Source organism: Carassius gibelio, chromosome A10, assembly GCF_023724105.1.
Source record: "Carassius gibelio isolate Cgi1373 ecotype wild population from Czech Republic chromosome A10, carGib1.2-hapl.c, whole genome shotgun sequence".
Classification (NCBI taxonomy): domain Eukaryota; kingdom Metazoa; phylum Chordata; class Actinopteri; order Cypriniformes; family Cyprinidae; genus Carassius; species Carassius gibelio.
This window is the reverse complement of record NC_068380.1, coordinates 8,232,619-8,255,763: the sequence shown is the minus strand read 5'-3', so window position 1 is coordinate 8,255,763 and position 23,145 is coordinate 8,232,619. Positions and strand designations below refer to the sequence as shown.

General features: G+C 36.4%; 1 protein-coding gene and 1 long non-coding RNA gene across 3 annotated transcripts in view; one reads left to right on the top strand and one right to left on the bottom strand.

The window, feature by feature from the left end:
• The window catches only part of LOC128021059 (serine/threonine-protein kinase DCLK1-like), a 52,029-nt gene that overhangs the window by 27,865 nt on the left and 1,019 nt on the right, over positions 1 to 23,145 (bottom strand). For both annotated transcript variants that reach the window (XM_052607954.1, XM_052607951.1), the window contains exons 2-4: positions 22,616 to 22,989; positions 13,100 to 13,443; positions 628 to 727 (exon numbers count right to left, since the gene is read on the bottom strand). In XM_052607954.1, coding sequence (XP_052463914.1) covers positions 628 to 727; positions 13,100 to 13,443; positions 22,616 to 22,973 — 802 coding nt within the window. In that variant the 5' untranslated portion in view covers positions 22,974 to 22,989. The remainder of the gene's footprint in view (positions 1 to 627; positions 728 to 13,099; positions 13,444 to 22,615; positions 22,990 to 23,145) is intronic.
• LOC128021060 (uncharacterized) lies at positions 13,903 to 20,971 on the top strand. Its single transcript, XR_008185464.1, has 4 exons — positions 13,903 to 14,366; positions 18,904 to 19,070; positions 20,001 to 20,090; positions 20,276 to 20,971. It is a non-coding gene; the product is annotated as an uncharacterized LOC128021060 (long non-coding RNA).

Sequence of the window (23,145 nt, the reverse complement as noted above, 5' to 3'; positions counted from 1 at the left end):
TAGATAGATAGATAGATAGATAGATAGATAGATAGATAGATAGATAGATAGATAGATAGATAGATAGATAGATATTTTGACAATAGAGAGAAGTCTCTTTTGTTAAAGAGCTCTTCCGCATGCACTTTAGAAAACTGGGGCACCTGCTCTTCACTGAGCTCACATCTGCACAGAGAAGCCAAACAACGAACAGCCTTTGTCTGTCCACAATATTAATGAAAGGAAACCAGACACAGAAACATACAGATTCTCATTTCCTGACAACCACAACACAACAGGAACAACATGAAGAGAAAAGACAAGGAGAGGCCAGAGGAGGAGAAGAGGTCTGTCTATCTAAGTGGCGAAGCCGGAAACCCATTAGAGAAGTGGCTGGTGTAGGCGTTAAGGGGGAATGAGCCTTTATTTTATATTCCACATTTGTGGGATGAAACTTTAATGGACCCATTCATAAGCTTCTTATGAATTCATTTGTAACCAGATGTTATTCATTCAAGACGGGACAAAGAGAACATTTCTGGGTAGGTGGAAGTTGCCATCCACATGGATCTTCTGCTGATTAAATCATGACAAGTAGTGTTTTTTCAATCAGATGAATACAAAGGCAACTACTGAAAGGCTCTTTACCGCTTTCATCCAACATGAAGTCATCCTGGTAACGGAACTTCTCCGGGCCACATGCGATGAAGATGTCCTCCTCTCCAAAGAAATCTTGAAGGCATATGACCTGCGATTGGAAAGAGAGAAAGTCATTAGCAGCATTAAATCCATTAGAGCATCTGAATGTCTCTTTAATAATGGCTCTAGGATAGAAAACCTAATGATCAAAGAGCTCAAATTACAGATCCAGCCTCTCTTCTTCAAAAAACCAATGAGATGGTTAGATCGTGATCACCACCCAGAAGGCTTTGAAGGCTTTACTGAGCCCATCTTTAATGTCTTTTTAAGATGAGTAACCACCAGCCATGTTATTGTTGATTGCTCCTAATCAAGAAGAAGTTAGATTTTTCCAGCCAAGCATCATTTCCCATCAGCCCAGTGGCCATCTTTGGGGACGCTGCAATGACAATCTTTTTACAGTTTGATTATTTCAAACAATGAATCAAGGGGACAACAAGTGAACTAATGCATACTGTATATAATCAGACTAAAATCAGTTGCTAAAGTGTTCTGGTTGTTTTGCCTTATTGCTAGGTTTGCTTTAGTTGCCCAAGGGTTCTGCATTTTTAGAACATTTCTAGGAAGTTGCTAGAGTGTTCTAAATGCTTTAACTTGTTGTTAGTTAGTTGCTGTTCTGGTGGTTACTTGGGCATTTCTAGGTGGATGCAGGAATGTTCTGGCTGTTTGAACATCAAAAAAGCCCACAATACAATATACGCCGATCCCTAAATATGGCTCAGATCCCACTTTCAATGTAAATCTATAGGATGTTTTCACAAATGATAAGTCTGATTTTTTGGTATTAGCATCAATTCATGGTATTTTCAGGCACAAACAACATTTAATAACTGGCATGACACAGTCTACAACAAGTGATGTACTAAGCAACAAGAGAAAGAAGAAGAGGAGGATAAATAGGGTTTGTTTTGAGAGCTAATTGCACCCAAAACAGCAGGAGCACCAGTCTTAAAGATGAGAATATTTCTGATGTTTCTCACCAAGCAGCAGTTAAAAAACATCAGAAAAACAGTTCCACATAAGGGTGCAGTGCAGAAAAGACCACTAGGATGAAGGGTGATGCACAAAAAGAGGCAAGAGAGAATCAGAAAGTAGGAGCGATGGAAGCAGCAAAGCGTCAAACTCAGACTGACGGAGATAGCTGTCTCCCTGAGCAAAAGAGTAGCTTTGATGTTGCGAAGAAATATAAAAACAAGTTTGGTTATGCAAGACTGTGATCAGAAGTTCTCTGTCTCTCTAAGTGGAACAGACAAAGTGATCAAGCTGGCACAATAAACTTCAGAGCTATCCAAAGATTAAATGCTTATAACTTGGATTATTTCTGAACAGCAGCTTTGATGAAGATGAGACCAATGCATGGCAAAGCGCTGATTATGCCACTTGCATAAATACATAAAGAAGTTCAAAGTTCAGTGAATAGAAGAAGATGCTTAAAGGACAAGGACAACACATTAAATATTTTTACTTGAAAAAAAAGTCCAAAATTTTATCTTCTTCTATTTTCCATGAAAGAACAGAGTTAATAATTATATTAGTAATTTTCATAGTTTAGATTGGCACAGAAACCACAGAGGTGATTAGATAGTAATTCCCGCTTTGCAATGCTACAATTGCGCCATCTAGAGGAAAATCTGTGGCCGCGCATGACGTATTTGTCTTTTCTCTTCAGCTGACATGGTTCATATATAGAGCAATTAAAATCATTAGATGTTTATTATTCACCACGAATATGTGAGGGTTAGATTCATATCCATATCAATTTCCTTCCACTGATAAGACCATATTAATAGAATTAATTCAATATTTACCTAAATGATAGAGGGCGATGATTTATGAAACCACTAGGTGTCGCTGTTTACATGCACTAAGCCAAAACATAAAGAAAAAAGAGTGGCAGTAAACTGTCATTTTAACATTTAAAATGTAAGTAGGGGCAGTTGTGTGTGTGTTCATTGGTTCACTACTCACTGCTGTGTGTGCGCGCGCACTTCAATGGGATAAACGCAGAGCACAAATTCTGAGGATGGGACACCAGCTTCTTTTCAAATGTGAGCACACAAATAAATGCATTTGGGCAGGCAAATATTTTGAAGCCTGGAGGACTAAAAGGTCTCGATACAAATTAACTGTCTCACTGCATTACGTTAAAACAAATGAATCTCTCTTCAAGGCAGCATTTTGCTGCAGTACAGATGCTCCATCTTGTTTTCTCACCCACAGCTCTGGTAATTCAGCAAGAAAAAACTGTGATATGCTATTTTTATTTCCCACTTTCAGGAGAATTTCATAGAGGAACAGAACTCTGTACAGAATGTTTGTAACTACTGGAGGATGTGAACAGAAAGAGAGGCCAGTGGAGTTATATATAGCTGCACAGGTAAACTCGTCATCAAAAAAAGAGGACAACACGAAGGACAAAAAATTATTTATTTAACTCTAACTGAGGCCGATGTGAAATCAGCATTTCCATTTCACATAAAATAATTTTTACTTGAGAAAATGGGAAAGCTGATCCCAGACCAGACATTTTTGTTTTAACATGCATGATATGAGCCTAGGGTACAACATAAAGAGCATCTCATGGTCTGAGCAAATGTGTTAACATCTCTGTGACAAAAACAAACTTTTATGTGTGTAATAACCTAGAACAAATGCAGAGAACCTCTTAACGGTAAAAAAAAAAATGCCCCTCTGTTCACAATGAGGATAAGTACAGCATTTGTCCTGGTTCAGGAGGAATGTGTTTGTTTATGACAACTGACAGAAAAGTTGGGTTGAATGGATAGCAACTCTGCACCTCTGTCTCTGATCTCAGACTCTATTGTGTCAACAAAAAAAAAAAGAAAGAAAAAATCCACCTATGTCACCCAACAATATAACGTGTACATTTAAAATGTATTCGCACTTTTATTTACAATAACATCCACAAATCTTGGTAATCTCTCTAATCTTGAACTTAACATGAAATTACTGCATTTACTATTGTCAAAAATGTGGAAAAGCTTTATTATGTTATATAATGCCTAAATTGCAAAAACATTTTGTTAAATTAAAACGAGAAATGAATACTGAAATTAAAATCAGAGCTAAAATGTAAATTGAAAATACAAATAAATACTACAATAGTATAAATAATATTAAATAATAAAACAAACAACACTGGTCCAGAATAACAGGAACAGGAATGTGTATTAAGAATACTGACCTTAAAAGGTTTATCAATCGCCTGAGCAGTAACATTTCAAACTGAGATGTGCAAATGTTTGTGAGAGAAGCACCAAACAGTCATTGGTTGGACAAACAGGAAGCCCCACCCCAAACTCATGCTATTGGTTGAGCCACTGTTTCTGAGTCAGGCTGATCAAACAAACAGAGCCAGGGTTTTTACTTATCAGGGAACCTACAAATAGATTACTGATAGTTAGATCTGCATATTAAACAAGGGAAAGCAGAAACTATTAAACATGAAAACTAAACCAGGAAAAGTAGAAAGCACTAAACATGTAAAAAAAATAATAATAATTGAAACACTGCAGCATCTGACAGACAGTCAGAGTGAGTGGCGCTGTCCTTGGTGCTGAGAGTCTAGCACTGCAACAGAGACATTTTTCTCATAGCCAATGAGCATACACCAACAAGATGTTTATGCCATGTGTTCACTGACAAGAGAGAGAAATAATGTATCTATGTATCTCCAATGTGGAGAGAAATAACAAGTGCCCCAAAAGTACAACTTTAGACACAACAAACAAAAAACAAAGGCAAAAGGGCCTTCTTCCTTTCTCAGCGCACTTATTCAGGGTCATACTGCAAATCTTCAGTAGCCAGGCTTGTGGTTAATCCAGTTAGTATCAGGTAATGGGACCTAGAATAGCTGTCCCTGTCAAGAGGTGCAGAGAGAAATACATTGGCATGACAAAGCTGAGGTCATGTCCTGCATCAATACCAAAGTGATGCTTTCACACTCATCCTCATCCCACACATGTGTGCATGTGTAAAACACAGCAGGGAGTATGTAGGGGTAGAAATGTAGAACATCAATATTACATACAGCCATCCTACACCCATATGTGCATGTTCATGTGGGTGTATGTGTGTGTAAATGTGCATAGAGGGAGTGAGGGAAGAAAATAAGGCCTAACAAAATCAGGCGGTATGACAGCATTATGATCGTGGGAGGCTCATGTCTCATCAAAACAGATTGAATTATTGCCCACCTCCATCTGAGTGTTCCTCAAGCCTCCGCACAAATTGTTCAAAATAACTGCTGTCTTTAGCTTGTTTTGCATTCGGATAAGATAAGACACAAGATAAACTTTCACACCCTGACATTTCAAAATGTCAAATTTGAATCTGATGAAATAGTGGGGTACATTCATGTTTGAACAATATCTTTTAGGTTCAGGAATTTCTTTCACCTGATGAACACAAAAGGCATATGATATAGGCAGGAAGTTGCACTTTTTCCACATAATGAAAATATGTAGTGAAGGACAAACGGATCCATAACAATAACAACATAACAATATGTAGAAAATACTGACAGGATTTTCATATTTTATTGCACTGTTCCTTTAAGAGCACCAGGAGTCAAGGGAACTGTGCTCTAATAATGTCAGTGTCTGCTATAATGTGGAGCTTCTTCAGATGAATTAGCTGCCATCTTGATCTCCTAAATCAGGCCTGCTAAATGCCGAGAAGACTACAAGAGCAGTTACATAAGACCTCAATTACATAAGACGGATTCTATGCCAGAAGTGGGTGGAGATTAGGAATAACTTTATTATAAAAGAACTGCGGTGAGCGATAAAATCATATCCCTAAAGAAAAGACTCTAGTAAAAGATGTAGCTTCAGATGATCAGACTGTGCTCTCCATTTCGACTTGCTCTCTCTTTGAGGATATGTCTCACTAGATGCTGCTTTTATTAGAAAGTTCAATGTGGACTTTATTACAACACACATTAAAAGAAAAGGGTATGATGATGATGATGGATTAATTAATTAAGAGTGTTGCTCAAAGAAATCCTTTTTAAAAGTCATCCGAGAACATTCAAAGCAGCAACATTTATGCAATGTGCAACACTTAAAGGGTTAGTTTACCCAAAAATTAAAATTAGCCCATGAATTACTCACCTTAAAGTCATCCTAGGTAAATATTACTTTTTTCATTCATACGAATCCAGTCAGACTTATTTTTTTAAATTGTCTTTGATCTTTCAAGCTGTTTGATGCCATTCAGCGGGTGTTGCACTGGATCAGTTCATGAGAAGTTTAATAAAATGCACGTCCATTAAAAAAAAGTGTCCCACATGGCTCCGGGGGGTGAACAAATGCCTTCTGTAGTGAATCGATGGGTTTTTGTAAAAAAAAAAAAAAAAAAAAAAAATCCATATTAAAAACGTAATAATCACGGTTGTAAAACAGAATCAGTTGAGGTGAATGACGTATGAGGTCAATGTTGCACATGCAATGTAAATTTTGTGAAAACCAACACAAGGACAACCAGGCTCCTCTTGGCTTATATTGAAATCCTCCGACAATCTTTATTTTATTGTTTTTTTAACAAATCTTTGTTTTGTACTTCTAATTAGTGACTGTTGTTTTGTTTTGAACTCTCCGCTACGTTTCCGCATGCGTCACTTCTGAGCAGCGCATGCGCAAAGCTGACCTCATACGTATTTACCCCGGAACTGCTTAGTGTGAGCGCAAGCTAGATTCAAGTGATTATTAAGTTTTGAATATGGATATTTTTCACTACAGAAGGCCTATGTTCATCCCCCAGAGCCATGTGAGACACTTTTTTTTTAATGGATGAGATTGTAATTAAACTTCTCAAGGACCGATGCAGTGCAACACCCACTGAGTGGCATCAAACAGCTTGAAAGATCGAAGACCATTTTTTAAAATAACTCCAGCTGAATTCGTCAGAAAGAAGAAAGTCATATACACCTAAGATGACTTCAGGGTTAGTAATTTATGGGCTGATTTTCATTTTTGGATAAACTAGCTCTTTAAAGGAAATGAAAGGAGAAACAAAGATACACAATTAAATAAAAAAATAAAAAATAAACTGAAACAGACAAACTAAAAACGAACCAACTAAATGAAAATAAAAACAAAAGTCACTTAGAACAGTTTAAAAGTAAAGTTGTGGTGCTTTAGTTGACAAGACAGATATAAATGCCCCTAATTTCTTTGCTTTCACTGTGTGTTGTTTTGGCAGCATGCACATATTAAAATGATTTGCATGGAAAGCTCATTTGCTGTGAACACACACACCGGGCTTTTATGCCCAAACACAAGCTGTCGACACAAAAGTTCACACTCATACACACACACATTCTTTCATACACGCACACACCTGGTAGGAGTGACTCAGCAAAAGCAGCAGACTAACTAAAACCTGATCTCCAGATACCTGCTGTCTGATAGCTACACCTTACTCAGAATAAATCAGGATGGATGAGCTAAAATATAAACCAAAGGAACAACAGCAATTTTTTTGAGGGATTTTCACTGCTGTTTATTTGCAAATGCTGTCTGTGTTGTTTTAGAGCCCAGTTCATGAACTGAATTATGCAAATCAGGCCACACAAACATGTTCATGCAATTTGTGTTGAAATCAATCTGCTTGGCAGAATTCTCAATCTTGAGAGTGCAAGGTTAGCAGACAATGCACCAGACTACCACTGGCGTACTTGACGGCAATTCACATAGAACATGTTTTCTGCATTCCACTGGTCTGGGTTTCTATTTCTATGTAAACGGGCTATACGGATGTGTTTGACCATTGTGCTCATGTCTGCAGTGTCCTGTGCATTAAATGGCCTTCTAATACTCAGCACACTAAGGGGCAATTCAAACAGAGTGAGTTTAAAAACATAAGACACAAACAAAACAATCATGTAGACTAGAGTAAAAAAAACCAATAACAAAACACAGTCCTCTAGAGTCAAATTAAAACAAAAAACAAAACTGTCATCTAAAACAAATTAAACACAAAAAAACATAACCATCATCTAGAGTCAAATAAAACATTAATCTAGAAAAAAACTAATCTAAAGTAAAACAAAAGAAACAAAAAACATCTATTCTAGAGTATACAAAACTTTAATCTAGAGTACAAAAAACAGTCATTTAGAGTAAAACAAAACAAAAGAAAACAAACAATCATGTATAGTGGTGTTGTATTTACAAATTCCCCTAATTTAATACAGCACAGTGCTATTGCAGCACTTTTAGCACCTTGTACAAAATAGGTGCAATGTGCCTCCTTATTTTTCACTAAATGCAATACATAAGAACATTACAGAAACCCAGAATAAGCTCCAGTCTTAGTTTAAGTTGTTAATCCTGATTTGGATTTTAATATGGATTTAACTCATCAGGAAACAAAGAAATTCTGCTGACTACAATGTCTGGGGAGAGCAAGACCATATGCCAAAGGCAGAATATCTGGCCATTTCATTGGACAGGAGGGGAATGAGAGGTGAGGAGAGCTCAAGAGGGGGTAAATGGCCCTTTAGACAATGGAAGGCTGTTAGAGACTGAAAGACAAGGCTAATGGTGCAGAAAATCAGTTATGTCCATACCACAAACTTCAGGAAGAGCAAACACATGAGTGACTGCTGATTACACGCCTGCTGTGTCACTGTCTCGGCCCACAGCATAGGTCAGAGGTCATTAAAAAATCAGTTGCAGTATGCAAGACGCGTCTGTCTGGTTATTTATATGTGTATGTGTGTGTGTGTGTGTGTGTGTGTGTCTGTTATGTGTTAACTATTAGACGGCCGTGTTTGCGTAGCTTTAATCTTTTGTGTAAGTGTGTGTCTGTGTGTGTAAATATGGGCTTAACGGATAAGAACAAGAGAACCATGTCCGCAGCCTAAACCACTTATCATACGTCTACCTCTCCCTCAGACTAAACTCCCCACACACTACTGCCCACAGTGATGTCACAAAGGCTCAGGCCGTTACCAAGCAACTGGATCACATCGTCATAGAAACTGTTTGGGGGGGGTCAGTGTCTTTGGAAGGAGAGATCACGAGGGAGCAACAGGCATGGATAAATTTAGCTCATGTCCAAAGTCCTGTCCTTTGTGTGGAAAGACAACCACAACTGTGCTAGTTCATAGTACACTGCATATTAAAAATGTGTCAGAAAGTCAGAGACAGACAGAAAGCTCCAAGCCAGGGACATTTGGAGGGTCTGTGCATGGTTGCAGATGACGTTAAAAGGGTTTTAAGACAGTTCTGACAGGTTAAATTATGAATTTCAGCTGCATGCCCTCTTTGTTCCCATCTGTCAGGGATGTCCTTCAGCAGCATTGCAATACAAGCAAAAATTTGAGCCTGCACTCAGTAGTACCGGAAATTATTGGAGATCACACGGGGACTGGATCCAGGTCACTGGCCATCTGAGGGGAACTGAAGCAGATATGGCACAGAAAACTTTTCTAACTCTGAATTATCTATATGCGGAGCACCTGAATCAATCGATAAACTAGTGGTCAAGTCTCAAATCTCTATATGGTGCTGTCACAAATCTGGCTAGCAAACTTAATGTATCTCTCTCACATGATAACTCATAAGTACCCCATCTTTACAGAGCTGTAGTATGTTTTGTTCTAGTCTAGTACATGTATCACAAGCCTTTTTACACCATAAAACCTTACACAATCCATTTCACACCCTACAGTAATACTCCAGAAAAAAGTCTCACGATTCGTAGGAAGATGGAATAAGAGCTTGATATACTGTCTCTGACCTCATTATACAGGTTATCAGAAAGGTGTCGTGACGCAAAGACCCAAAAACCCAGATCTCTCTCATACACATAGGCTTTTCAATTCATTCACATTTCCACAGACATTGGCCACATGCATTCTATAGCATTTGAAATCTATTATTACAATCACGACAGGTGCTACAGACAGCAGAGCTAGAGGCAGATGCTGGTTCCGTTGTTATTCCATCGCTGAAGACATCAAGGCCTGTTGTCGCCTTATGTCTATTTTGATACTTCCAAACTCTACAAGAACCATATGGTTCGGAGGGGGTAATACACAGTTTTTTGCACCAAAACTGGCATTTGATCTGATATGAAATCAGCCTCACATAAACAAAAGGAACACATCTCTTCCAAGCCATATGACACACAAGTAACTGACAGGATCTGTAGCTGAAAGAAACACATAGATTCACACTTGGGCAAATAACGTTCATACTCCCATGTGACTAATCAGATTGCAATCAATCTCCATAGTGCTTGCATTTATAATTAGCTCTTTCTCTAACAGACAGACTCTGCACTCTGCTTTTTCTGAAATACGCCATACAGTGTGCAAAATGCAATAAGCAGTCTCTGTTTGAATCACATTTTACTCATTATTAGACTCAACCAAGGCAGGAGATAAACTGTAATTTTATTCACTGACTAAAAGGAGAAATCCATATTTTTCTTTCAGAAGGCACAGACAGGTTCATTTACACACATTAAAGCAGCAGAAAAATGCGAAAACTTTTGGTCTATTGAATTATATGCAGTCTAAGCTCTGCCTAAACTCCTACTCAGCAGATAAAATTGAATTTACATGGACTTTCTTATGTATTTTTTTGCACTTTGCAAAAACAATACAAGCCTAGTCAAAAATGGCTGTAATGAAATAATACAAAAAGACGATCATGTTATGTAAAAGATAATGAGTTACCTCATGACTCAATAACACCGAACTTAACTAACAATTGCTTAAGAAATCCCATTAATCACCTGCACAGTCAGATTTATTTTTGTAATACCTCAAAAAAGCACCACAACAATAATATTGGTATAAGCTGCTTCCACACCTGGATCCTGCCTTCAAACTGGACAATAAACAGGAAGATGTACTTTTATTGCTTTGTTAATTATGCACCTGAACTAACCCACATAGATTCTTCCATTATCTCCTTTTATTTTCTTTCTGTGTCTCTCCTTCCTGGTTTCTGTTGCTTTTGTTTATAATTGTATCAGGACAAAATTGTGTGTTGTAAATGTGTCTGGCCAGGCTTGTTCATTAGACAGCTCCCTCAGGCCCAATCGATCCCTGTTCTAAAATTAGCGCTCCCCATAATGCTCTTACTTTATCTGGACGGTGAACAGGGCTTTTGTGCCTTACTGTGTAATCTCTGATATCAGACCCACACAGTGTGAGTATGATGTATGACTTACATTTCATTCAAAATACATATATGTTGCTTAATACAGCTACTCTAAAAGGCAGTAAGTCTTATGCATGACAGCACATGATATAAAGTGCTCCAGTTTTCAACATTCAAGGTGATTTAGAGGGATGTTCACATGGAAAGACTAAGTCTGAAGATCTGAAACACTGGCAGAGCCACCAGCACAGAGATGAATGGAGAGAAGTAAAAAATCTGTGCGCATATTGATTAGAGTTCAATGAATTTCAGCCAAACGGCGACTACTTACTTGCAATTTTACCTAGCTGAATAGAGACACACTGAAAGACAAGTATGTACAGTGACATTCAAAAGTCCACAATGAAAATTCTGGGATTTAAAACAGGGTTATTACAGTTAACTCAAGTTTTGTCACTTGAAATAGAACAAACTTTTACTGAAATAAAATAAAATCAGAAAAAAAAATATCTAGTTGCTAGTTTATGTATTAAACTAACTTAAAGTGAAAAAAAGTATAAAAAACGAAAACTTTAAAATTAAAATGGAAAAAAAATGATTAACCTGTTAAATGTCACCCCGTCCCGTATTCGGGACACCTACATTGACTATACTATATTACAATCAAATCTAATCTAATCTTGACGAACTATATATCGTTGGAAAGGTCTAAGACTACCAAATATATATTTTACCAATATTTTTTGTTAAAACTTATAAAGAAAAAGTAATAGATTAATTTATGAGAAGAGTGCACCCTCAGAAATCTATATTACAAAAGGAGCTTTGACCTTTGTTTAAAAAAAATACTTCCTCGTTGCCTTTTTCTCTATCACATTTTGGAAATCATCAGAAGTTATATATCACTTGAAAACATAAAATCTCAAAATTCATCCTTTAAAACCCATTTTAAAATCAGACATTGCATTACCATGTAAATGGCATATCAGAATCATGTTACAAAATGTTTTCAGTCATGAATTATACAAATTTAGGTTTGTATCATGCAAATTCAAGTCTATCTTCAAAAACGTGAGTGACAGTTAACAGGTTAAAGATATTAATAAAAAGTATAATAGTATTTTAGGATTTAAAAAAATGTAAACAAAAAAAGGATGATGTAAATTGAATTTGAATTATTAAAAATTTTACACTATTTTTAAGTTACTAATCAAATAAGCAAATTTGCAACATTAGCCATGTGACTTTGTAACAAAAAGTCGTTGAAGCACATGTTCTTTGTATCATTTTCAAATCTGAGAAAAAAGTTAATGTAGTTTGACTGCTGCCTTTTTTACTGCAAAAGGGGGGGAAATCAAATACGAATATAAAACAAATGTAATTAAATATAATTTTTTATTTAAACTTTTCACTTAAAATGTATAAAATTGTGGGGGGGGGGCTTTCACAAGTGAACCTTTGAACTGCACTGTACAGTAAGATGTGGAGGTTATTTACAATGTGTATGATCAAATATTTAGAACATCTAAGCATTTCATGCATGTGTGTGCCCTTCTGTCATTCTGCATGTGTGGGGCAGCACAGATGTTTCCGAGCAGCATAAAAAGGTGGGAGGAATTTAAATGAGAGCAGAAGCTTGAGTTATTTCTGTATCCTCTGAGCCACATGTTCTCTCATGTTGAGTGTGCGTGGGCAAAGACACAGATTTCCATTCATAAACTAGACTAGATCTGCCATTAATCTGGCTACAGGTTAGGGGGAGATTTCTGCTGTAGCATTTGAAATAATGAGGCTTCATTATTTATAATTCAAGGCTTGTGGGATGAATTCATTTCGGAGGATAAAAAACAAGAGCCAAATTGTTTGGATGTTGAGCTCCCTATTTCTTGGATGTTTTTTGAGTTTCTACAAGAGAAGAACAATTCAAAACACTTTTAAGTCTATACAGTATTTGAGTCACCTGATTACAGTAACAAGGGAAGAGGGAACTCAGCTGTTGATGAATGAATAATTTCTAACATTTCTATTTCACTACCAGACAATTATCTGGGACTCCCAATGTGCAATTTCAGTATGCTTTCAAGTTTTCCATGCCTGTTCAGAGGGTGAGCTTGCATAACAACAACTTTTATGAAATTCATTAGTTCATTAGTTCATCATTAGTTGTCTGAGGTAAAATCACACGAATTAAACAACACAAAACAGATTCACTTTTCAGACTCTGAAACTAAAATACTGCAGCAACATCAAGATTTCCATTAATAAACAAGCAATCTTACTTGCTTTCCCTCAAGGGTGTAGATCCTCTTGACAACACCAGAATCGAGCTTTATAGCATCTGTAATGTCAGTCAGAACTTGCTCAAAGGAGTGGGCTGTCTTCTTGTTGAGTAGGATGCGAACTGCCTTCCGTGGCTTCACCCCACTGCGGATGACGGTGACCAGTTTGGGTCTGATGAAGTCTTTGCCCTCTTTGGACTGCGGCTCTGATTTCGAGCTGGCTAGAGACGTGGGACACTTGCTGGAGCCCAAGGCCCTCACATTCACAGACCAGTTAGGGTTGACGTTATTAGAGTAGTCAAGCTTTTTAAAGGCTTCGGTGGAGCCACACACATAACTCTCACCTAAAAGAATTGAAAGAACATAATCGCATGATACATCATAAAAAGAGAGCATGAGTTTAATTTTTAGGCAAAAGACCTGAGGCACTGTCGATTGAGCTGTCATCTCTGTTAAAATGCATTGATTTATGGTAAAGCCATGCAGACTTAAGTGCTCGTCATTGAGTGCCCTAATTTTGTATCCTTGCCATCACATCTACAGTACTGCTCTGATTTTGAGAATCCAAAAGCATTCAAGGCACCAAGATATGGAAACCTTTTAATGTCTCTTATAAAACAATAAGCTATTAAAATGAAATCCTGCTTTGAAAAACAATAAAAAAAACTTAAATTCATAAAACGAATTCATACGAAATCGCCATCTCATAAAATAGTACTGTTTTCTCATGAGATTGCTTTGAGACGCGTTTTTTAAAGCTAAACTGCTTTAAAATTTTGCAGCGTAAAAACTCAATGTACACTGAAAAAAAGGAAAAGCAGTTTTACTGGATTTACTAAAACAATACACTTACAGTCTACTTAATACATTTATGTTTAAGATGGAAACATAATTTTATTGTTTAAATTCTAAATGAAATTCAACATAATCATCAAAACATGATATAATCACTTTGCAAGAAAATGTTCAAATTGTTTCAGATTTCAAACAAATTGTGTTCATGTAAAATGATTTTTTCCTGCTGTTTGATTTATTTAATTAAAATAAGCCCATGTCACACAATTACTTTGTATTTTCTTCTCAACTTAATTCCATTGTGTAGGCTATAATTAATCTAATTCAGTTTTGAGAAATAGTCGTTTGCGCGGGAGCAACGTGCGCGAGAGCGTCTGCGCATGGGCTTTGAAATCCAGACCACACCAGGACCGTTGGTTTGGAAAGGACACATGAGGGGACTGACTGTATTGTTTTCAAAGCTCTTTAAAAGGTAAGAATTTCAGTATCAATCGTATGATATATTATAAAAATACATTCATTGTCAGATTAAATGCAACAATAATGTTTTAAGATAACCCCACACGCTTTTAAATCATGTCGATGGTATATTTAGTCGAGTGTCGTCGCAGATTTTTTTAACGTTAAGTAAACCATAAATATTACTGGTAACATTAGTTTATCAAACTTCTACAATCCGATTAAACAATTTACAGATGGAAATCAAGTTTTCATTAGGTGAATAATAATAACATGGACTTTAGGATTTGTGTGGGGGAGGGGTTCGTAGGCAAAAGCGCTCGCTCAATGCTCTGTCAGTGCATGTCTAATGACGAATAATTGAGTTAAACACAGTGGTGGACAGTAACGGAGTAGCTTTACATTTACTTAAGTACATTTTTCAAGTATCTGTACTTTACTGGAATAGTTTTATTTTGAGTAACTTTTACTTTTACTTCACTACATTTCAAAGCATACAGTTGTAGTTTTAAATTCACTACATTTCATAAAACATATCGTTACTCCCTATAATATATCACGTGCTCCGACACGGAGAAGCGGTGTCTGATTCATCATGAACGAACCGAGTCTTTTAAAAATAAACTTTTAAATCGGATCGCGAATCGCACCAAACGATTCGTTTGCGAATTAGAATTATCCGATTGAAGCTGTTCAGGAGTCGACCACTCACTGATTCAAATGAACCGTTTAGTGCGAGTCACCAGAAGTAAGAACCGGGAGATCTTGTGAGCGTTCGTGCGTCTGATGTTGATAAAAGTAAGTTATTAATGTTGAAATTTGGGATAAATTATTGTAACTGAAAATCATATTTAGGTAAAAATTGTCCGTTGTTTGGGAACTAAATCCACTGTAAAGAGTGATCTGTTTAAGCCCACTGAAATGCTCGAGTGCAGACGATGCAGACACATATCAGCGTCTCTGTGTTTTAGGTAAAAAAAAAAAAAAAAAAACCTTTAACACAGATTAAATAAAATAACTCATGCATGTTCAAATTCCACGCTGCCGTAATATTAACAGTTTTATTAAAATGCTACCATGTCCTATGTGACGTCTGTTTTTATATTGTTTATCAACAGTAACCTTATTCAGGGCTCCAGACTGCGACCAAATGGTCGCATTTTGCGACCAAATTTTGAGAGTGTGCGACTGAATTTTACATCCAGTCGCACATGTGCGACCAGTAGATGTGCACACGCACGCACGCAAACACACACACACACACTTGCACACACTCGCGTCTCATTGAGTGATGCCTGTCTGTGAGGCGGCAAATGCGTGTGAGAAGAATAGGGAATGGCCACTGTAAGTGGCTAAAATGTGTGGAGGAGGAGGGGCCTAGAGATAATTGAGCGGGCGTAAACATCTGTGGGAAGGAAACCGAGACAAATATCATCACAACCTGATATGTGCGTGCGTCTGAGCTATGAGCAAGCGAACTATTGATTCGTTCTTCCGACCTTCGGCTAGTGTACCAGTGCCAGAGCCTAGTGTCACCGTCAGATGATGATTCAGAGTCAGAGGTTGGTGTGGCTAAAAAAGTCCGCACCAGGGTCGGCCCGTGGTATAGGCAAATGCTAAGGGCGCCACTCATCCAGAATGAGTGAACGAGTGATTTTTTTTTTTTTTTTTTTTTTTTTTTACATATTTTTTTTTTTATAATAGGCTACTATTTAAAAACCATTAATTCAAAACACTTCCAAATAAAGCAAAAAAAAAAAAAAAATCCGGCTCTTCAATCTTCCCCCGCCCATCGAGTGCTTGAAGTGTGTCAGAAACAGAGTGCGCGCACAATCAGTTGTTGGTAATTTGTTGTGCAGCGTGCCCGACGCCGCATCCAATGTATACAGCACTGCTTTTGTTAACACACAGCTCGTAGAAACGGGTCTGGCAGCTCGCGCCAGTTCTAGACACGGTGAAAGTTTCCTGATTGTGACGGAAGGCCGAATTTACATGACACATTATAAATGAGCATAGTCTGCGATAGATACAGTGCCAAAAAGAAGAGAAGAGGATAAAGACAGAGGTAAAGAGATGTAGTGAAATAGCAATTTATTGCATAGGAGTAAGAAGATACTATAATTTCATGGCAGTTATTTTTACCTTAAACTTAATGTTAGCAGTTGTTCTGAGATCTGAGTCCCCAGACTGTGATTTTGTACAATCAGTTTTAAGACGCATTTTTTATTATCACTTTTTGTTTTGTTTTTTGTTTTTTTTTTACTCTACAGTTGTGCAGTTTTGGGGGGATACAGTACAGGCCAAAAGTTTGGAAACATTACTATTTTTAATGTTTTTGAAAGAAGTTTCTTCTGCTCATCAAGCCTGCATTTATTTGATCAAAAATACAGAAAAAATGTAATATTGTGTTATATTATTACAACTTAAAATAATTTGTTTTCAATTTATTATACTTTAAATTATCATTTATTTCTGTGATGCAAAGCTGAATTTTCAGCATCATTACTCCATTCTTCAGTGTCACATGTGACATCCAGTCTATCACATGATCCTTTAGAAATCATTCTAATATGATGATTTATTATGAGTGTTGGAAACAGTTCTGCTGTAATGTGTGTGTGTGTGTGTGTGTGTGTGTGTGTATATATATATATATATATATATATATATATATATATATATATATATATATATATATATATATGCATGAGGCGCCAGGTAAAATCTTGCAAATTGGTCAGGGCCGGCCCTGGTCCACACTCACCATTTTCGAGAAGACTGGCTGTAAGAATTCAGATGGCTGAGGTACTATAATTATTAGAACTACTTTTCACCAAATACAAAAGCCAGCTCGACCTTCAAAGGAAGAATGGCTTAAAACTTAACGAAACATACAACAACGATAAAGCATGCACACAAACTTTTTTACTATGCACATTTTTTATTCTGAGTGTATGGAATTTTGTTTACTATTTGTACTGTCATGACAGCGATGGTGCTGTCAGTTTACCTTGTTGCATCTTCAAAAGTGCAGAATAAAATGTGACACTGAATTTGAAACGGCACATTGTAATTTCTGCATCTATTATTAAAGTATTTATTAGTAATACAGTGGAAATTAGTAGATTTGGTTAGCATGTTGATTTACGGTGTGCGCCCCTAAATTTTCTGGTTGTGCCCCTAAAATTTTCAGTTGGGGGCCACTGTGCTCCTAGTGTAAAAAGTTAGTCTGGAGCCCTGTTATTTGGATTAACTAAACGAGTAAACAGACATGAATGTTTATTCATAACCGTACTGAAATATTGTTAGCTGATGCTAACTGTCTAGCTAACAAGCTTGCTGGTGCTAACTTGAGGTAATTTTTATAAATAATGTCCAATTATTTTTATTCAACCACCTATATATATATATATATATATATATATATATATATATATATATATATATAGATTACATCTGGGGAGAAAAGTAAGAATGTGATGTTAAGAACATGGTAACTAACGTTACAGTAATTATCAAAGAGGGGAAGAGATGCACCCTGTTTGGCCATGGATGTTTTTACACCACAGACAAGATTTGAGAAGGAAAAAATCATTATGAAAATATAATTATATTTTCCTTAAAATGTTCTTCCTAACTTCAGGCCTTATTATAATGTCATATATAACTGTGATGTTCTGTAAAACAACAAACTTTAAATTACTTTGTTCTTACTGGTGAAAATAAGATGGTCAACTCTGCTTTCTCTCGGGTAAATCACAGTGTAAGCTTCACAGTGATCATTTCTCTCGTCAACGTAGTCCATATACACAACAAAAATATATCTTGACTCCATATAGTGGTTATTTTGGAAAAATCCCAGGTATTTTGAGCAGTAGGATTCTAAAAAAAAAAAAAAAATGTGCTAATATAAAATTAAATTAAGTAGCCTATATAATTGCAAACATCTATCTTTCAGTACTTTTTTACTTAAGTACATAAAAAATTTAAAAAGGAGTACTTTTACTGGAGTAATATTTTACTATACGTATCTGTACTTTTACTCAAGTACTTGATTTGTGTACTTCGTCCACCACTGGTTAAACATACAGTATGTTTTTGGTGCAGGGACCTATTTTATCAAGTAAATGAATACTCGATTCAAGTAAATGAATACCCGCCCTAAACCCATAACTCACAAAAATCTCTCCCAGGCAGGTTTTAAGATTACAATATTAGGATTTCGCATCTAAGTTAATAAAATTTTTGTTGGCTAACCAACATGGTTGTCACTTTGAGATGGATATCATAATTAATATAAATGACTGCTGCAATAAAGGTTATTTTATGGTATGCTATAAATTGTTTTTTAACTGAATGTTGGTTAATTTTCTAGTATTTACCATACATTTTGGAAAAAATTAAAAAGTCTTTTTCCAAAAAGGTACATCTTAAAAGGGGGTAATATTATAAATAGCATTGTCTTTAATTTGGAAAAGTACAGTAAATTGTTACTTAAAATCATTAATTGTTGTTGTTATAACTAATTTCTGCTCGTTCTCTCTTTACAGTGACATTTGGTATTCCAAAGCCTGTTAAGACAAATTACGAGCTAAGTCAGTCAGTTAGGCAGTTAGCCTTGTAGAAGTCGGTGAATTAACTGATGAATACCTCTTGGCTGACTATTTGACTGGACATGTGCAGATGGTAACGTTAAAGAGATTTGTCTGCTGCAAAGGTAAGGAAGAAAAAAGTAAAAATAGCTTCAAAATAATTTTTAAAGTTTTTTGTTTGTTTCCTATAATGGAAAAGCTACTTTGATTTACAGTGATATTGTATAAATTCTTAAATTATTCCACATTTAAAAAGTGCTGTATCTAAACATGCAAACAGTTGTTGAGGGTGTGTTCACTATTGTTTTACTATTGAGTTCACTATTGAGGCACTGGACAATGACATCGGCTGTTCTTCGAATCATTTTGGGGGAGAGCAGCTGGCAGAGAGTGGTATTTCCATCTGGCTTGCCTGAATCTGTGTCTGAACTAGAAGATGCCATTAGGAGTATAACGGCTGATTGCCTGTAAAAGATCCCTTTCATACTTAACCAATAATTATATATAGTCGTAAGGTATTTTACAGTCTCCAGGCTCACATAATCTCTTACATCAACATTTGTTTAAATATTGACAGATTATAGATATAAATATATTTTAAAGGTTTACTTCTGTATATAGTTGGCTAATTGCATATGATGATGCTGAATTAGCACAAACCCTCTCTTGGTGTTAAAATATTATCAAGTTTTACTATAAACATGAATTGGGAAATTAGTGATCAATAAGGCACGAACAGTTATTTTTGCTTTATTGAACAGATTTTTTAAAATGCATTGTTTGGATGTCTTGTTAGCACACTATAATTTTTTTTTGTTTGTGTGCATGTATTCACACTCTATTTTTTGTAATTGATGTTATTAGCAGTAAGTAAGTTGCATTACATTTCACATAATAAAATCAAGCTATTATCTTTATTATATTTTTCTAGACTACAACATATACATTTTTTAGGAACTTTTAGTGAATGAGACCCATTGTGCTCTTTTGTTTAATTGTGATTTGAGTAATGTCTTAAACTAACCTTTCTTTTTCTGCTTTGGCTTATTTTTAAGGATGACATTGATGCAGCTTGTGAACTTGCCATCAGAGGACTGGTTATCTATCTTAATGAGGACCCTAAAGAGCTCATTCAGGAGTATGTGGTGAGTAGTTATAGCTTAACTGATGGAATCTGCACTATGTTCAACAAGCAAATATATTAATACATCTAAAAACCATGGTTTCATCAAATATGCACACTGCAACATAAATAAAAATAATAATAATTATATCCACTAGACATGTAGCATTAATTGTAATACATATTCATCTTTTTTTCTGTCTTTAGGACATGGAAGAAGATCCAGTTTATTTTACAGTGTGCGATTGAGAAGACTACCATGGGCATCTTCCTGATAAAGCACACTGCAGACAATGAAGCCCATGATGTAGGCATTGTGCTAGAGGGTGTAGCAGTGCTTCAGGACCTCAACAGTGTGGATTTTGCAACTTCAATGTTGTTTGGTCTAATTTATGCTCTTAACCTGCAGTACCCCACAAAGTTGCGTTTTACATATGAAATTTACCAAAAACTCATCATGGACTTGGATGCAGGTGAACTCTCTATCAAGGCCCAATTTCAAATCTGAACTCAACCAGTGAGATGGACTGATTTTTGAATGACTTCTGTGACTACAAACAATCAACCTCTGAAAATTTCAGCAGCCTTCATGCAAGACCACCGCAGAGGGTAAACTGTGATCTTGTTGTTTAGACTGTCCCCCTTTGCCTGCTCTTGTTTCTTTATCTTTTTTTTTGTCTGAATTTGGCCCTTCTTTGGACTGGGTCAGAAGTTGATTGATTAGAGAGCTGAATCTATGACACATGGATGAACTAGCATAAATAAGATACATTGTTTATACTTTAGGTAAGGGTCAGATACTGTATTTTCACATTATTTTGTAATGTCTATATATAATTATCTTTGAGACGAAAGCGTTTTTCTTGAAATAAGTTCCAGGTAGGGCTGCACGATATTGGGAAAAAATAACATTGCGATATTTTATTTTTCTGCGATATATATTGCAATATGAAATCTAATCTAATTTTTTCTTACAAACAAAAATTGGGTGAGCACACTTACGTTCTTATTTTAAATGATTAAAACATCGACACCATCGTGTCAATTGATTAATATGCGCGAGGGAGAGAGAGCAAGACATTGCCCGTGGTGTTTGAAGACGATGAGCGTGCGGCCGGGGCTCTCTCTCTCTCTCGTGCATGCTCTCTCTCTCTCTCCTCTCTCTCCCTCATGCATGCTCTCTCTCGTGCTCTCTCTCTCTCCCTCTCCCTCTCTCTCCTCTCTCTCTCTCTCGTGCAAGCTCTCTCTCTCTCTCTCTCTCTCTCTCTCGTGCATGCTCTCTCTCGTGCTCTCTCTGTCTCTCTCTGCCCTGTTAAACTGACAGGACTTAAAAACACGTAAATGATAAACTTTTACTCTATGATGGTTTAGCTGTACAATTAATCGGCTAATCACATTCATCAAAAGACGGGGAGCAGCTGCCCGTACAGTTAATGAATAACGAATCAACTACGACAGCCTACATCACACATCCTGCGATGTGACTATCGTGGATTCGTACATCGCGATATTGATGCTTAAACGACACATCGTGCAGCCCTAGTTCCAGGTACTGGTGTTCTTGTGTACAGTTTTAAGGTTTCTGAGAGAAATGAAATAAATTAGTGTTACAATGTTGTATTAGTTTTTAAACACACGGTTACATGCAGTATAATGTTACTTATGTTTATGATATTGTTTAAAAAAAAAAAAAATCTTGTAAAACTTTTGAAGGTTTAAATATATTGTTGATCTACATGTTATGCATACAAAATGAACCGTCTTTGTTTTTATACTAGTCTAATTAAAACTGATGTATTTTTATTAAATTTAATCATCAGAGAAGTTATTTATGCTATGCTTTTGAAAGCACAATGTTATTTAGACATGCCATTTAAATTACACATTGTTCAAATGATTAAATAAAGGATTTACAAAAGGTTTTTGTGTTACGTGAAATGAAACATGCAACAACAAACCATTGAAATGCATTAAAATTTAATTTTAGTGAATTTATCAAAATTATGTTAAGATAACTTGATTTCATTGCACAGAATTAACATGATTGAAGCAGATATCTGAAATAAAAAAATTATGTTAAACTAGCATAACTGAATTATGTTAGTATAACTTGAAAAGACTATGTACACATTACTTTTTGAAATTACATAGGATTAACACAACCGTATTATAATGAAACCACATAAATGCATAGGCTACTTTGAACTCAAACTGAATGTGTGGAACCAATGTCCATAATTCAATTGAGTAAATCCAACAAATCTTTTTTTTCAGTGTACCTGCGCAAGATGCTGAAAAAGCTGTGAGGTCAAATTATGTCCATTTAGCTAGCATGTGTAGACTACATAGAAAAATGCAGTGCAACTGAACCAAAAAACATGGAAACACAAAAACATAAACTTGTGACCATATAATAACCTACACATTTTAGCCCCAATTTCTAGATTTTTACTGTAGCCCAAAGCCAGCTCAAAGTGGGCGGGGCAGCTTCAAATGGGCGTGGCTACTTAACTCCTCCCCAAAAGACAACTTTAGAAATCATATTACCTTCCATCAGCTGATCTACACTGGTGATTTTTTTAGAGCCATCGATTGTGTAGATGATTCGGACCCCTTGGGGCAGGTTGACGTTATCAGAGAGGGTTCGAGTGAGGTCGACCAGTAAAGCGTCAAAGGTTCTTATTCGGTCCGATGAAATGGCATACACTATGCCATTGAAGTACCTGTCACCATTGCGGTAAAATCGCACTTTCTTTGCCTTCTTCTCCGAGCTCAGAGCTTTCAAGGTGCGTGTCCGGTACAGGCTGCAGTGGGCGCTGTGAGTGGGACTGAGAAGCCCGTTCGCCCGCCCTGCACTTCGGCTGCTGCGTTGCACTTTATCTCTCTCATCAAAGTGTTCCTCCATGTTGTCCAGTCAAATTCTAAAGCGTAAAAAAGGTACATATGGAAAAGAAAAGTTATGAAATGGTCTTTCATATTATGAAGATGTCTTTCATACTTTTCTGGACCTTGACAGTGTAGTTTTCTTAGCAGTCAATGGGACAGTCACAAGCCTCCCAGTTTTCATCCAAAATATC